This window comes from Primulina eburnea, chromosome 3, assembly GCF_022965805.1.
Source record: "Primulina eburnea isolate SZY01 chromosome 3, ASM2296580v1, whole genome shotgun sequence".
Lineage (NCBI taxonomy): Eukaryota > Viridiplantae > Streptophyta > Magnoliopsida > Lamiales > Gesneriaceae > Primulina > Primulina eburnea.
Window position 1 is genome coordinate 6,736,049 of NC_133103.1, and position 12,650 is coordinate 6,748,698.

Below are 12,650 nucleotides of genomic sequence, written 5' to 3' on the forward strand. Positions count from 1 at the left end.
ATAATTTGTTAGCATATACACTTTTTTTAAAGTGAATTATTAAATGCATTTTGCTCAGCTTACCAGCTTTGGAAACTGTTTCGTAAAGAAGAGATTATATGATATCAAAATACATTGTTTGACTTCTTGAAAACTGTTTATAAGCTAGTATATCGTACTCACAAAAATTAACGTAAAACGTTCTCACATCAATTTTGTTATATAGATCTCTGATCCGACCTGAGTATTATTATTCATGATAGTTATGGATCAAGTAGATCAGTCTCATGAATATAGACTCGTAAAACTATATCACAAGTTACCTATTGCACCACTAGTAATAGTATGTGTCTAAATATTTTTCTAAAATTATATATATTTATAGTTCTGATATTTATCACGTAAAGCGAGTAAAAGAAAATTGCCATTTCATCAATAAATAGAAAATCATTTAAATGTAATCATCCAAATCCAGTAGATTATATTTGCATTTTTATAACTGAAAATCTGATTTGCATCTATCATTATCCATTTTATAACTCTTGGAAGTTTCTCAAAAAAAAAAAAATTGTAAAACGTAAATTTTCACTTAATTTACCTAGTACAATATATCCTACACCCATATTTGTCATAAGGCAAAAAGTTATGTGAGACGGTCTCATGAGTATTATTTATGAGACGGATCTCTTATTTGGATCACCCATAAAAGAGTATTATTTTTTATGCTAAGAGTACTATTTTTTATTGTGAATATGAGTATTGTTGACCCGTCTCACAGATTATGATCCGTGAGACGGTCTCACATGAGACTCACTCTTGTCTCAATCTACGTTTCTAAAAATTTATTCCCATATATATATATATAAATATATATATATATATATATATATAAGATAAAGAATCTCCAAGTGACAATAATATCCCGGATAAAGTTAAACATATCAAGTAGAAAATATGGTAAACGTTTATCATATCCAATCAGTAAACAAATCTGTCAAACATATCTCCAAAAATTTCAAATCGCTTCAGAAAACTAAATGATCCTATAAATTCATGCCATTCGTCACTCCCATTTCTCATTTCTCACAAACACAAACCCACCATGATATCTTCGAAACGCCATTTCCTCTTCCTCGTTTTTTCTCTACTTTGCTTCATCTCTTCCTACGCGGACATCGTTTCGCACGATGGAAGAGCCCTCACGATCAACGGCAAACGTAGAATCATCCTTTCGGGTTCGATTCACTACCCACGAAGCACTGTCGAGGTAAATAAAAATGGGTACCTGATATAAAAAAAATTAAAATATACATAAACAAGAACAACAAGATTCGCTGACGTCATGTTCTTTTGTTTGTCATATGATCAGATGTGGCCTGATCTGATCAAGAAATCTAAGGAAGGTGGCTTGGATGCCATCGAAACGTATGTCTTCTGGAATGCGCATGAGCCTCTTCGTCGCCAGTACGATTTTTCGGGTAATTTGGATCTCGTGAGGTTCATTAAAACGGTCCAGAACGAAGGTCTCTACGCTGTTCTTCGTATTGGACCTTACGTTTGTGCAGAATGGAACTATGGGTAAGTGATCAACATTCAAATCTTATATTTCTATAGCTTATTATTATTATTATTATTATTTTTTAAAAAAATATTACATAAAAATTATATGCTTACTTTTTTTTTTTTATATTCAGAGGATTCCCCGTGTGGTTGCATAATCTGCCTGGGGTTGAGCTTCGAACTTCCAATACTGTTTACATGGTACTAATTAGTTAAAAGTTTAAAACCCTTTCAATAAATAAATATACTATATTTATTGTCATTATATATCTTTATTATCTCTTTTAAATTATTTAATTATATTTTTTTCCCTTACATTTCCAGAATGAGATGCAAAATTTCACTACATTGATAGTGGACATGTTAAAGAAAGAGAACCTTTTTGCATCACAAGGAGGTCCCATCATTCTTGCACAGGTTCGTATGTAAATATACATGTATGTGTGTTTTTGTGTGTATATATAAATCACATTTAAATCACATTTGAAATTATTTACAGATTGAGAATGAGTATGGAAACGTCATGTCGACATACGGCGACGCCGGAAAAGCGTACGTGAACTGGTGCGCAAGCATGGCTAATTCACTGGACATTGGGGTTCCATGGATCATGTGCCAACAAGATGATGCCCCTCCCTCTGTGGTAATTAAACTATCGTTTCTCATATTTTAAAATTAAAATAAATTTTATTGGTTTTTTTTTTTTAATTTACATTTCTTGATTGTGAATTGTGATAGATCAACACATGCAATGGCTTCTACTGTGATCAATTCACTCCCAATAATCCAAACAGCCCCAAGATGTGGACAGAGAATTGGACTGGATGGTTAGTCTGATTATACCAATAATATCGATTATTTGTTATTCTTTTTAACATATATACGCTTGGTATTTTTGAAATATTTATTACAATGTTATTTATTATATATTTATTGTAAATATTTATTTATTTAGGTTCAAGAACTGGGGTAGCAAACATCCATTCAGAACAGCTGAAGATCTCGCATTTTCCGTGGCACGTTTTTTCCAAAATATGGGCACTTTCCAAAATTATTATATGGTTCGTATCAAATAAATCTTTTTTTTTTTAGTTTGACATCAATGCAAAAAAATAATTATTATTATGCTAATTAGCTCGATATTTTTTTGTTGATTTTTGTTAATTATGATAGTACCATGGTGGAACCAACTTCGGAAGAACCGCTGGTGGGCCGTATATTACCACATCGTACGATTACAATGCACCCCTTAACGAATATGGTAAACAAAATTAATTTCTTAATATTAATATTTATTTACTTCTTGAAAATAAATATCTTTTTAATGGTAAATTTTAATATTTTCAGGTGATTTGAATCAACCAAAATACGGACACTTGAAGAAGCTCCACGATGCGTTGCATTCAATCGAGAAAGTTTTGACCTATGGAGATTATAACAATACCGACTTGGGATCTTATAATTACGTAAGTCTTTAAATTTTATAACTATTTAACATATCTTATACAAATATTATATGACAAAGTTTACAGAAATTTGAATTTAATTTCGATGTTATATATCTATGAATTTTTGCAGATTACAGAATTCAAACACAATGGTATCTCGAGTTGTTTCCTTGGCAACGCCAACTCGTCAAGTGACGCTACCATAAACTACAACGGGGTCGACTACCACGTGCCCGCATGGTCCGTTAGTATCCTCCCCGATTGTAAGACCGAAGCTTACAACACTGCTAAGGTACTACATTGAAGAATTACGAGGCATGGATTCAAATATTGTTGACTTATCTTAATCATTTTGAATTTTTTTAGGTAAATACGCAAACTTCAGTGATGGTGAAGAAGGCGAATGATGCCGAAGTAGAGCCGACTGGACTGAACTGGAAATGGAGGCCTGAGATCATCGATGAACCAGTTGTTCTTGGCAAGGGTCAACTCTCTTCTGGCCAACTCGTTGACCAAAAGGCCATTAATGATGTTAGCGACTATTTGTGGTACATGACAAGGTATATCATTATATATATTAATTTAATTTCTAAAATTGGTTAATTTTAATTATGTTCGAGTATGTAGTAGGTAATTAGTGTTCCTCATTTGTTATATGTTTCACGTTTAGAATCTGTGTTTGTGCCATACGGTAAATATTTCTTTAAATATATTAGCATATGGTAGGTAATTAAATGTTTTAATTATAATTGGTTACATTTTTTCTATTTAATTTTTTTCTATTTTTATTTTCCTTTTTGAATAGTGTGAATCTTGACAAGAAGGATCCCATCGTTGGTGACACAATGACTCTTCGTGTGAATGCCACTGGACATATAATGCATGCTTATGTCAATGGGGAGTATCTTGGTAAATAATTATTATCAATCTTCTATATATTCGAATTATATATAATTTCTTACTTAAATAAATTAATTTATTTTTGTAAAATATTAAAATGGGACAATTTTTGTTTTGAATTTCAGCCTCCCAATGGGCCACCTATGGAGTTTTTAACTATGTTTTCGAGAAGGATGTTAAGTTCAAGCATGGAAAGAACCAAATCTCAATTCTCAGTGCCACCGTTGGACTACAGGTATTTTGTTGACATACAGATTTATCGATAACACTGTTACTATTATTGATGGGTTTTTTTTACAGAACTACGGCGGTGAATATGATTCGGTACGAGCTGGACTACCCGGACCGATCGAGATCATCAGAAAGAAGGGCGATGAGACCATCATCAAAGACTTATCGAGCCACAAATGGTCTTACAAGATTGGATTGAAGGGGTTGGATGACAAATTATTCAAGACAGATCCCAAATCTGATTCCCAATGGAAATCTACTGATCTTCCTGTCAATAGGATGCTCACTTGGTACAAGGTAATATATACATATCATGTGATTTTGTTTATAGATATATATATTTGTCGATTTCTAAATATTTATTTATTTTTTAAAATTTTAGACGACTTTCAAGCCTCCGATCGGTGAAGATGCCATCGTAGTAGACTTACAAGGACTAGGGAAAGGTCTTGCTTGGGTTAATGGAAACAGCCTCGGACGATACTGGCCAAGTTACATGACAGAGGACACTTGCTCGAATGATCCTTGCGACTACCGGGGCGGGTACTGGAGCTGGAAGTGTGCGACAAACTGTGGGAAACCTTCACAAAGATGGTTAGTCTCGTAATAAAGAGATAATGTTACATAAGTTGAATTTGAAACATTTCTTTCAGAATATTCACAAGTCATGACTCTTCTTAGGTACCACGTTCCCCGTTCTTTCATAAACGAGGGAGACAACGAGCTCGTGCTCTTTGAAGAATTCGGAGGCGACCCTTCTCTGGTCAACTTCCAGACAGTGCGTGTGGGAAGCGTGTGCGGCAACGCCTATGAGGGCAACGACATGGAGCTGTCGTGCCAAGGAAGGGCGATCTCGGAGATCAAATTCGCGAGCTTTGGCGAAGTTGGAGGGGCTTGTGGCTCGTTCGAGAAGGGTTCTTGTGAAGCTTCCAAGGATGTGATTTCCATTGTCCAGAAGGTAATTATATATATTAACTTTATAATTTTTTCACTAATGATAGCTTTTTCATCGAAAAATAATTTTGTTAAATATTGCCTTATGTAGGAATGTGTGGGGAAACAATCTTGCTCGGTTCCCGCAAGCGAAGACCGACTCGGATCAGCAAGTTGTGATGCTGGAGTGAGCAAGAGGCTCGTGGTGGAGGCTGTTTGTAATTAGGCCGGTTTAATTTAAGTGGGAATCTGGTTAGGTTTTGGAGTTAGTAAATTAATTGTTTGTTTTCCTTTGTTTTAGTATTAGGGTTTTCGGTTTAATATTCGGTGGCCTTTTTTGTTATTTATTTGATTTCAAATTAAAATTCTCATTCTCTTCCCAATCCCACCACGAAATTATCATTTTGAAAAGCTCCATTTTAGAGAATATATATTAATAAATGGTAGCCTAGCAAGAGAATATACAAAAATTTAATATCGAAGATATACAAAATCACACGCCATGAAACAAGCCATAGAATCCATGCATGAAAGCACATTTTCTCGGAAATCGGATGGTTGTACATATATACGAGAGAGTTAGATTAATCGTCTGTCATTTTATCAAAGATTTAGATTGAACGTGGCATACTCTTTTAAAAGTACTGTCGTTACAAATTCAAAAAATTTAAAAGTACTGTCGTTATAATTTTCCAACTACATCAAAAAATGCATGAAATAACATAAAACTTATATTTATTATCCTTTTACCATTTGATTCTAGTTTCAAAATTTCCGGTGATGTTTTTTTTTTTTAACTTACTCCATTGCTTAGATATGGTGAGGCTATGCTGCACTTAGAAATTAGTAAAAGCCCTTGGATCAAAGTTGTTGAAAAAACCACGTACGTTATATGTGTTGATGGTTTTTTTCCTAACTAAATGCCTAATTAATTTAGCGTGACATATATATCTTTGTCATGATTAAAAAAAATGAAAATATTTAATTAAATTTTGTTTTCGCCTAATTTAGGTTGGACTTGTTCCATGTTAGTAAATGATATTGTAATGGTGGTGTCACGTCATATATGTATATATATATATATATATACACACACATATATATATATATATATATATATATATATATATATATATATATATATATATATACGCACTCACATTTATGTGAGACGGTATCACGGGTAGTATTTTGTGAGATGTATATTTTATTTGGGTCATCCTTGAAAAAGTATTACTTTTTATGCTAACAATATTACTTTTTATTGTGAATATCGGTAGTGTTGATCAGTCTTACAGATAAAGATTCGTGAGATCGTCTCAAAAGAGACCTACTCATATATATATATATATATATATATATATATGAGATGTAATAAAAGAGATGTATATTATCTATCTGTGTTAGATGATCTCTAAGTCGACAATTAGTTTTAAAATTCTATATATTATGTTATAAATTAATATCATATTAATTTTTGTTTATATGAACAGTTCAATTTAAAATAATTATTTTATAACAAATCGAGAAAATTATATTAGGCATAATTTTTTTATATTTAAAAACGTTTTTTATATTTACACAAATTTTAGAAAGATTCGATTTAAAAATACCCACTAGACAGATACGTAAATAATTTATCAATTGAAAATCTACTCCAATTATTTTGCATCACAAAGCAATGTGGGCCCTACCGCAAGGGGCTTAGTCACAATAGTCCAAGAAACATCAAGTTAATATGGGGCCCACATTCCAAACTTTTATAATAATTGCCCATGACATGGACAGACCAATCGCTGGCAGAGGCCCTGGGCCGGAATCTCGAACCCGGACTCATTTCCCGGCAAATTGGGCCCGTTTATTGGATCGGGTCACAATCTTTGAAGTGGACGTATCTTAAAATATTGTCCACTGACATGTGACAATTTTTTAAAAGATATTAACTTTACAATCTCTATTTTTATAGTGTAAGTGGAATAAAGTGGTTGAATGATTGATGAGAAATTAATACATTTAATAAATATAATAATAAGATTTTATACCCATATCTTTTTTTAAAAAATTACTGGTTTTTCAATCACACACGTTATAACATATATAATATATTAAATATTACTTGTCATATACATTATTTTCAAAGTTTTATATGAAACCATGGGCTATTAAGTCTAACATCATCTCCGTCGAGCATAAATTGAAGCCCCTTAGAGAAACTTTTTCAAGACTCTCAATTCTCTCTTCTTTTCCAATCCAAGCAGAGACTTTTATAGCCATGTTGGGGAGGAAATCGAATCCGGTTATCGGTATCCTTGCCGGATCTTTGATTTCCTGCAGTAAATCCGGGCTTGTTGATGTTGCAACTAGCTCGACAAGCCTCCAAGAGCACAAGAACACATCACCACGAGGTCCAAAGAATTTTCATCTAGGTGGGGTTGGATTAGGCATCGTGGCGGCCCTCGGCAATGCTAATGGCGAAACTCCGTCCAACAAAGCGTTGTGTGACCGGAATTCAAGACGATCGAATCCGATTCCGGTCACTTCACCCAAGAACTCATCAAGAATAGGGAGAGGATTTGATGAGATGGAGATAGAGAATCATTCAGAAGAATACACAATAGTAACATTTCATGGCCCAAACGAGTCACACACCAAGGTGTATGGAATTGATCATGGTCAAGGAGGTGATTATAGGACCCCTTTTAGAATACAAAGAAGCGAGAAGTGCGAAAGGGCTAGTGTTTTTCATATTTCTCCGGCAAGATTCGCGGCGATCGCCGGAATCCCGGCCGAAGATTTCCTTAGCTCGTGTGACATGTGCAAGAAGCAACTCCATGGCGAAGACATATACATGTATAGGTACTTTCTTACATGTTTTTATCGAGCACTTCTTTAAATCTTGAAGTCAAATTATCGCTTTATCTTTTAGATTCACGAAAATAATATCTTTTGAATACGTGAAATTGTAGGGGAGAGAAAGCGTTTTGTAGCGCGGAGTGTCGTTACCGGCAAATCGCGATGGACGAACGCCAAGAGAAGTGCGGCTCCGAGGCGTCGAGGCCGAGCTCGTGTCTCTCAGACGAGAAAATTTTGACCCCCGGAATCCTAGCAATCTAGAGTTCAAGCACAAAAAATAAAGATCCAAATCGATATATACACATATATGATCATGGAATTGTATCACCCATAAACACATGAGAATGAGAAATTTTTGGAGTAGTTCCATATTTCCTATTTTTCCCTCAATAATTGAAATCTTGACGTGGGTTACGTATGGATCAATGTTTGAGAATCGTACGCCACACGATGCCTAAAAAGTCTTTCAATTAATATTATCTTTTAAACATTATTATTGATTATAACATTTACATTACATTCTTATCATATTTCATTTCAATGTAAATTAAAAGGCATAAAAATATGGAATTGTAGATAGTGGCATAGAGATATAAAGTATACGTTCTTTTTATATATAAATGTTAAAATCGTGTTTTTCTTTACATTTATAAACACGAGTTAGAGCTTTCAAATGATCAAAAAGTTAGTTTTCACATAGAAATATAATTTTGTTTTATATTTGGGCATTTAGTTTATTGTTGATATGACGTCTAACATTTATTAGGCACGTATTTGAATTTTAATTTTTCTTTTAATTGGTTGGTTTTTCAATTTCTGTTGGTTGTGAATTGGATAAGCCCATTTTAATCAAGACTTTTGTTTCCTCCTCAAAATTTTGTAAAGCCCACAAGCGATGAATATACTGGTCACATTGGAGCATTACATTAATTTATAATAAATATTAAATATATATACACATATATATTTTGGTTTTATTTTTATTTCCTTATACATGTTTTTTATTTAAATAATTATGTTTTTTTTTCTGTTTTGATAGTTATATATTTTTGTAGCTTGATGGGAGTAAAAAAAATAAAATAATTCAAACTCCATAATTTTTTTATATCGAAAATACATTTTTGGGTTGTAGTATTAATATATCATATTAAAATATATAAAGAATTGAAACGTGATTCAATACATCTATGAGTTGAATAAACTTAAAAGTCGATAATCAAACACCCACTTCTCCAAGAAAATTAGTCGGTGATAGATTTATTAATGGATTTTTTGTGAGACCGTTTCATGGATTTTAATCTGTGAGACGGATCAACTCTATCATATTCACAATAAAAAGTAATACTCTTAGCATAAAAAATAATACTTTTTCATGATGAGCCAAATAAAAGATCCGTCTCACAAATACGACATGTGAGACCGTCTGACACAAGTTTTTGTCAAGATATTTATTGATTTCAAGAATTTATTTGGGAAATATTTTTATTTGTTTCTAAATATGTTTAAAATATTTCATCGGAGACAATAAAGAAGATTCTCACGAACACAACTTCGACTTCTATCATATGCCATTAATGACTCCTTCATCGTACATATCATGAATACCAAGTCCAACAAATTCATGTGATTTCTATGTATGAATTTATATATGATATTACATCATTTAAAGTAAAGTTTCAATTGCAAAGAAATAACATCCAAAAGTAAAGTTAATTAAAAGCTATTGCAGTCGATTATCAATTGTAATGTTAACACATACTTCATAATAATGATAATGATCTTTAGACTTGAAACCTCATAGCCGATTCCGGTTTGATTTCTTGGTACGGCGCCTTCTCTTTGATTCTGTGATGCGGTAATGGTGGGATCAGTTTCAGTCAATGGAAAGAGTCAAATTCAAGATTCTTCTCCATAAATGGTGGATAATTACCTGTCTTTCCTCTTCTCCAGGAACCGGGCCAGTGAGTTTCGCCTCGCCATCGGCAAATCGGAGCCAAGAGGCGGCATGAGAGCACGCTCCGAAGGGATCTGAGCCGTGAAAAGCGGAGCGAAGGCGGAGGAGTGATGGTGGTTCTGGGTGCCGCTGGACTTGTTAGCCAACGACATGATTTCACCGACCTTATCCGCCGGGAAATCATCGAACACGAGCACTTGGCCGCCGTAGAATATCGTCATCTGGGCAGTTTCCGCACCGGATTTTGTACCGCTGACCACAAAAAAAATCACCCCCAAAATCAAATCGCAACTTTAAAGTGCAGAAGGTGAGCAGAAGCATTTACCTCAGATCAGACTTCTTCTGGGCTTCTTCTTCACCGGCAGGAAGCTGGGTCTCTCCAGATTTCTCCATCATCGGGAACAAATTCATCGTCCCAGTCGCAGCCGCCGCCGCCGCCGCCGCCCCCCCTTAAATTCACAAAAATCAACCAACTCCCTCGAGAAAAAGGGGAAATAATCCAACAGAATTAAAACCCAAATCCAGAAACTCACAGATCCCGGCGACCCAAAAGGGAAAAAAATCATACCAGCGGATTCGAATTTCTGAGCTAACCCGAGAGTAAGATCTCCGAAGCTACCCTTCTCCTTCAGGTATTGGCTCAAGAGGCCGCAAGTCTTTGAGAAGTTGGACCTCCCGCCGTCCAGCTTACCGGAATCCACGATCTTCGACGATCCCATTTATTTCTCCTTAGCATTTAATACTAACCTCAGGTCGCTTTATACCCAATCAAACTGTGCTTTTGGCACGAGGAATGCGTGATGACTGATGAACCCATAAAATATATAGAAGAATTGTTCTTTGTCACTTTCAACGGGGTTTTTAGCATTTTGGTCCTTTGTTTTCTAAATTTATTCCATTTCGGATAAAACAAATCTAATTGCATCATGGATTTGTGAAAAGTCTAAAGATATAAAACAAATGTTTTTATAAAAACAAGCACATTTAACCTCGTGTTAAAAAAACTCTTATGTTGTAAGAGTTTGCATCCAATTTTTAAAAACACAGTGTTCGCATGCCGATTCATCAAATTCTCCGAACTCATTCAAATATTCAGAGGATAATAATATATATTCATCCCTCACACCCAAACTAGTACCGAAACCAATTTATTCAATTAATGATGTTTCACGACTTTGTTATTTAAGTCAAAATATTGATACAAGGGTTCTATGCTCTATCGATGTTTTAGAAACACAGGAGATTTCGTTACATTTACAAGAATTTCCATCTCACGTAGAATTTCATTGTATAAAATCGAAAAGAATTAATATACGTCAAACGATCGACAAAGTTGAAGCAACAATCATTTTATAACTAATATAGTGAGTGAGTATAATAATTCAATCCACACCCACCATATTCACAAATACACTATATTTCACAAAGAATTTAAAAGAAAGCATAGACGAAAAACAAAGGACTAGTATCGAGTACTTGATAAAAGCGAAAAAGTCTGACCTACTCGAATCAAAACGACGCAGACGCTATGGTTTTTGGACTATCATGTACCCGGAGTCAGTGGAAACATGGATGTCAACTCCGAATAATTTGATAATATTCGTTTTCTTGACTTTCTTGATTATGAAGGGTTTGATCTTGAGGGATTCGGATGGTTGTTTTTTCCCACCGGACGTATCGCGACTTTTGGAATCACATGATGATGCAGAAGTACTCAAATGCAATCTTTATTAACAAGATCATCAGGGTTAACTTTAAAATCCTCTCCCCCTCCGCGCTGTTTCCCGCAGCCGAGTGCCTCGATGTTGTTGTTGATCATGGCTTTTTTCTCTGATGAAGATGAACCCTTTTTTGTGTGATCGTGAGAGACGATGCTAATGAATAAGAAAAGGAGAGCTATGCATGTGTTATATATAGAGTTTTTGGAGTTTCCGAGTTCGTTTATAAATCTATAATGAATTTTGGAGTTTCCCAGTTCGTTTATAAATCCACGTAAATTGACATGCATATACTTGGATTTTCTTTTGGATTGTAGATTTGTATAAAATAGGATAAGATTTATATGGGGAAAGCTAATTTTTCCATTAAAAAACTATATTTGGTCGAAATCAATCTTCTCCTTGTAAAATTTGTGAGCTGATAATTGTTTTGAAATAATCCATTTTTTTTAATGAAAATCCACTTGCATGCTAGGAAAATTTTACTCATGCTGGGCAAGATAAAGCGATCGTTACTGGTGTAGATCGAGCTGATCCAAGCATGGTACTATTGCCGAACCTCCTACAATTTTTTTTTTTTTTAAATTACAAGGGGAAATAAATTCATAACATGGGACTTGATAAATGATTTATAAGATTTTAAAATTTTTCTTATGTTTTTTAAATATTTTTTTGCTCGAAAAATAAAAGTTTTTAAAGTAACTATAAATATAAGACTAATTTGTTTTACATAAAAAATATTTGAAATATTCATTATTATTCCTCATTTTCTAACACTTCAATGTATATAAGACTAATTATTACACGTAAAATTAATTTAAGCTCATTTTCATTCTTTTGAAATGTTCTTTCATGGTACCAAACAATTATTTGGGTTTATCATGCATAAAATTTTAAGATTTGGCCCACTGACACCGACGTCACTGTAATTCTCATTATGTTTACAATTAGATTTTTATATGAAAACAATAAATTTTTATTTTTCTTCAATTTAATTTAGATTTCATTAAATATTAGATGAAAACAAAAGATGAAAACAAAACAAACAAAGTGACATGTATTAATGAATATTAT

At 33.7% G+C, this 12,650-nt stretch overlaps 3 protein-coding genes across 3 annotated transcripts; 2 read left to right on the forward strand and 1 right to left on the reverse strand.

Moving 5' to 3' along the window:
* Nucleotides 1-1,075: 1,075 nt before the first annotated feature.
* On the forward strand, nucleotides 1,076-5,434 carry LOC140825823 (beta-galactosidase 15-like). Its single transcript, XM_073187809.1, has 17 exons — nucleotides 1,076-1,246; nucleotides 1,349-1,557; nucleotides 1,674-1,740; nucleotides 1,864-1,956; nucleotides 2,039-2,182; nucleotides 2,278-2,366; nucleotides 2,495-2,600; nucleotides 2,713-2,800; nucleotides 2,887-3,005; nucleotides 3,118-3,279; nucleotides 3,354-3,547; nucleotides 3,793-3,896; nucleotides 4,013-4,122; nucleotides 4,188-4,415; nucleotides 4,501-4,712; nucleotides 4,800-5,076; nucleotides 5,164-5,434. Exons 1-17 carry the CDS (start codon nucleotides 1,082-1,084, stop codon nucleotides 5,275-5,277), a joined length of 2,481 nt encoding a protein of 826 aa, XP_073043910.1. The 5' UTR covers nucleotides 1,076-1,081; the 3' UTR covers nucleotides 5,278-5,434.
* Nucleotides 5,435-7,184: 1,750 nt separating this feature from the next.
* LOC140825825 (FCS-Like Zinc finger 14-like) lies at nucleotides 7,185-8,275 on the forward strand. Its single transcript, XM_073187811.1, has 2 exons — nucleotides 7,185-7,907; nucleotides 8,018-8,275. Exons 1-2 carry the CDS (start codon nucleotides 7,198-7,200, stop codon nucleotides 8,163-8,165), a joined length of 858 nt encoding a protein of 285 aa, XP_073043912.1. The 5' UTR covers nucleotides 7,185-7,197; the 3' UTR covers nucleotides 8,166-8,275.
* A 1,171-nt stretch (nucleotides 8,276-9,446) lies between these two features.
* On the reverse strand, nucleotides 9,447-10,653 carry LOC140825828 (protein TIFY 10A-like). The gene is made up of 4 exons (XM_073187813.1): nucleotides 10,427-10,653; nucleotides 10,184-10,307; nucleotides 9,835-10,110; nucleotides 9,447-9,749 (listed from the first exon to the last, which is right to left on the reverse strand). Exons 1-4 carry the CDS (start codon nucleotides 10,575-10,577, stop codon nucleotides 9,686-9,688), a joined length of 615 nt encoding a protein of 204 aa, XP_073043914.1. The 5' UTR covers nucleotides 10,578-10,653; the 3' UTR covers nucleotides 9,447-9,685.
* Nucleotides 10,654-12,650: the final 1,997 nt, after the last annotated feature.